The sequence below is a fragment of the Cariama cristata genome, unplaced genomic scaffold (assembly GCF_000690535.1).
Source record: "Cariama cristata isolate BGI_N322 unplaced genomic scaffold, ASM69053v1 scaffold24401, whole genome shotgun sequence".
Taxonomy (NCBI): Eukaryota; Metazoa; Chordata; class Aves; order Cariamiformes; family Cariamidae; genus Cariama; species Cariama cristata.
The window spans coordinates 1,548-5,247 of record NW_009597912.1 but is presented as its reverse complement, the minus strand read 5'-3'; the positions used below and the strand labels follow the sequence as shown (position 1 = coordinate 5,247).

Sequence of the window (3,700 nt, the reverse complement as noted above, 5' to 3'; positions counted from 1 at the left end):
TGTGGGGGTAGTACCCCCTCGTATTTCATAGAATCATTGTGGTTGGAAGAGACCTCAAAGATCATCAAGTCCAACCGATTTGCCATATTTGCCATAAAGGAGGTGGAAGCACCATGTGTGACCCCAAGGTTGGGGTCTGCTGTGGGTCCCACGGGTGCAGCAGTGCCACTGTCATGTCTTCTTCTCTTTCTTTTCACTTTTGGGGCAGTTTCTGAGGATCCTGAGCCCCAGGATCGATACCATGGGATTTATTTTGCCATGCTGCTGGCGGGGGTGGGATTTCTCCTGCCGTACAACAGCTTTATCACCGATGTGGACTACCTGCACCATAAATACCCAGGTAGGTCTCCAGCAGCTGCAGCACTTCCCAGCCACCCCAAACCTGGGGAGAGCTCAGCCCCGCTTCCAGGGGAGCCGGACCCCTGCCACCCCCCCCATCACCTGCCTCTCTGCAGGGACCTCCATCGTCTTCGACATGAGCCTCACCTACATCTTGGTGGCCTTGGTGGCCGTCATCCTCAACAATGCCCTGGTGGAGCTGCTGAGCTTGCACACCCGGATCTCCGTGGGTGAGTAGGGGTCCCTGTGCCCCTCGGATGTGCTGGCCCTGTGCTGTCCCCCCACCGTCCCCCCCTCCATCTCGCACCCGCAGGCTATCTCTTCGCCCTGGGGCCCCTGCTCTTTGTCAGCATCTGTGACGTCTGGCTGGAGCTCTTCACCCGCAGGCAAGCCTACGCCATCAACCTGGTCGCTGTCGGGGTGGTGGCCTTTGGCTGCACAGGTATGGGGGACAGTGGTCGGCGCTGGGGCGAGCACAGCCCTTCAGGTGGGGGTGGGAAAACAGCCCTATCCCCAAGAAACGTGGTCTCCTGGGACAGCCTCTTGCTCTGATGGCTCTAAGTTGACCCTCGCGTCCCTGCTCCGTCCACTCCATCTCTGTCCAGGCATTGCGGGACTGACCAGGGGCACCAGCACCAAACCGTGCATTGGTCCCTGACACCATCGATTTGGGCCACCGTGGTGGCTTTGCTATCATCTGAGTTGCCATGGTGGCTTCCCAAGCCCCTGTACCTGGTGGCCACTCGGTAGGAACAGCTGTGGTGGGGCATCCAGGGAGGGCAAGAAACCGCCCTGCTTTTGGGGCAAGGAGGCTTCGGGTGCTGCAGCGACTGTTCGGGAAGGATGCAGCTCCCGGATGGCACAGCACATGGGCTCCCACCGGGGTTTCTTCCCAATACTCGGCATTTCGGCTGCAGCAATAATCCCTCCTTCTCCCCTCGGCACATCTCTCCTGAAGTGCAGCAATCCAGCTTCTACGGCTACACGGGACTGCTGCCCAAGCGCTACACGCAGGGAGTGATGACGGGCGAGAGTAAGTACCTGCGTCCGCTGCCCACATCCACGTCCGATCGCACGGGTTTGCTCGGTGGGACCCTCCTGGACCTTCTCCTGGGGTCCCAGGGAGTCACAGCCAGGGCCCCGCTATCCCCAGCACAGCCCAGCTGGGTTGCCTGCAGATCAAGGACTCCCCAGGGTGCTCCCCAGCAAACCGGGGTGTTTCATGGTTTCTAAAGCACTTGCAAGACCCACTGCACTGCCATGCCAAGCTAGGGGTGGGGATGTCTGCCAGGAACCGGCTTTATCACCCCCAAAATCACCACTGGTAGCTTCTCCACCCTTGGAGGCATCACATCCGCCCAGTGTTGGGGCTGATGGGGGTTCCTGAGCCACGGGGCTCAGCGGGACCACGTGCCAATAGCTCTCCCATGCCACCAGGCACCGCCGGGGTCATCATCTCGCTCAGCCGTATCTTCACCAAGCTGCTGCTGTCAGACGAGAAGGAGAACACGGTCATCTTCTTCTTCATCTCCATTGGCATGGAGTTGACATGCTTCATCCTTCACCTCCTGGTGAAGCGCACCCGCTTCGTCCGGTACTACACAGCCTCCTCCCGCAAGGGTCTGCCTGAGAGCCGGGGGGCCAGCGACCGCGGGACGGGCTACCGTGTCCACCACGATGTCACCGCTGAGGACATCCGATTTGTAAGCCAAGGGCAGATTTCCCCGTTGGCCATTGGGGTTCTTCTCGCCACCAGAGCTCAGCATTGGTGTCCCCTCTCCTCCCACCCAGGAGAACCGGCAGCGGGAGCAGCCGAGCTCCCCCCGGGGCAGCCCGGGCCCCGAAGCCGAGCTGGCTGGCAGTGGCACCTACATGCGCTTCGACGTCCCTCGGCCCAAAATCAAGAGGAGCTGGCCCAGCTTCAGAGGTGGGTGGTGGGCTCGGGGTTGGCACCCCAAGCCATGCCAACGGGGCGGTTTTGCAGCATTTTGTGGGGCAAAATAAGCAATTGGTGACCCAGGGCTTTGGGGAAGGGTCAACCCTTTCTCAATATGCCCAAAACCATGGGGTAATCTGGTTTTTGGAAGCCACCTTTGCAATGCAGGGAAAAATTTCAGGCTTTGCAAGGGGAGGGCTGCAGGTGTTGGCTGAGCCGTGCTGCCCATCCCTGCCAGACATGCTGCTCCACCGCTACGTCGTGTCCCGGCTCATCTGGGCCTACATGCTCTCCATCGCCATGACGTACTTCATCACGCTGTGCCTCTTTCCCGGGCTGGAATCGGAAATCCACAACTGCACACTGGGGGAATGGCTCCCCATCCTCATCATGGCCATCTTCAACCTCTCCGACTTCGTCGGCAAGGTAGGAAAGAGGCCAACAGCAACGCAGGGGGGGGCCTGCTTTTTTTTTTTTTTTTTTGTGTCCTCTTTCAAAGCCGCTTGCCTCCACCGAGGGTCATCTCCACCCCATGGGTAGCTAACCAGCATGGAGTTGCTCACCGGCACGGCCGAGGTTGGGCTCCTGCAGTAGTTGGTCTTTCCACCATCGCATCTCCTCCTTGTTGCCCCATTTTGGGCACCATGTTGCCCTCCCCAGCCTCCTCGCCCCCCCGCCCCAGCATGGTCTCTGCCCCTTGCTGCAGATCCTGGCTGCCCTGCCCTACGACTGGAGAGGGACTCACCTCCTCATCTACTCCTGCCTCCGCGTGGTCTTCATCCCCCTCTTCATCATGTGCGTCTACCCCAATGGGAGGCCCACCTTCGGCCACCCCGCCTGGCCCTGCATCTTCTCCCTCCTCATGGGCATCACCAACGGCTACTTCGGCAGCGTCCCCATGATCCTGGCTGCCGGCAAAGTGAGCCCCGAGCAGCGGGAGCTGGCAGGTAGGACCGAGCCCTCCCGGGAATCTCATGGGGGGTGGCCAGACTGCCCTGACACCCCGTGTCCCTTTTCACAGGGAACACCATGACCGTGTCCTACATGACAGGCTTGACGCTGGGCTCAGCCGTGGCATATTTTGCCTACAGCCTCACCAGTACATCCCACAGTACCTGTTTCTACACCGAAACTTCCAACGGCTCCTTTACATCAGGGTACTGAGCCCCGGGGCTGGGCGATGGGGACAAGATGGGACCTGCTTCCCACCACGGTCCCCACCGTCCTGCTTGGCCCATGTTCCTCCTTGGGGAGGGAGCCCGGAGCCAGAAAGCCACCCCAGGGCGAACAGAGACCGGCGTCCTCTTGGCATGGGACCGTGGCATCCCGAATCGGCCCGTGCTGCCCAGCCAGGTGCTGTACAGGGCCACTTCTTGGGGTGACATCCCCCCCCAACCCTGGGGGGCGGGGCTCGTTGATTTTGGG

At 60.7% G+C, this 3,700-nt stretch overlaps 1 protein-coding gene across 1 annotated transcript; it reads left to right on the top strand.

Moving 5' to 3' along the window:
* Positions 1–208: 208 nt before the first annotated feature.
* Positions 209–3,439, top strand: SLC29A4 (solute carrier family 29 (equilibrative nucleoside transporter), member 4; the record flags this gene model as incomplete). The annotated part of the gene is made up of 9 exons (XM_009709094.1): positions 209–340; positions 456–569; positions 653–781; positions 1,298–1,372; positions 1,777–2,042; positions 2,131–2,266; positions 2,514–2,701; positions 2,982–3,222; positions 3,297–3,439. Coding segments are annotated over 9 exons (1,424 nt in total), but the record flags the coding sequence as incomplete, so codon positions are not given.
* Positions 3,440–3,700: the final 261 nt, after the last annotated feature.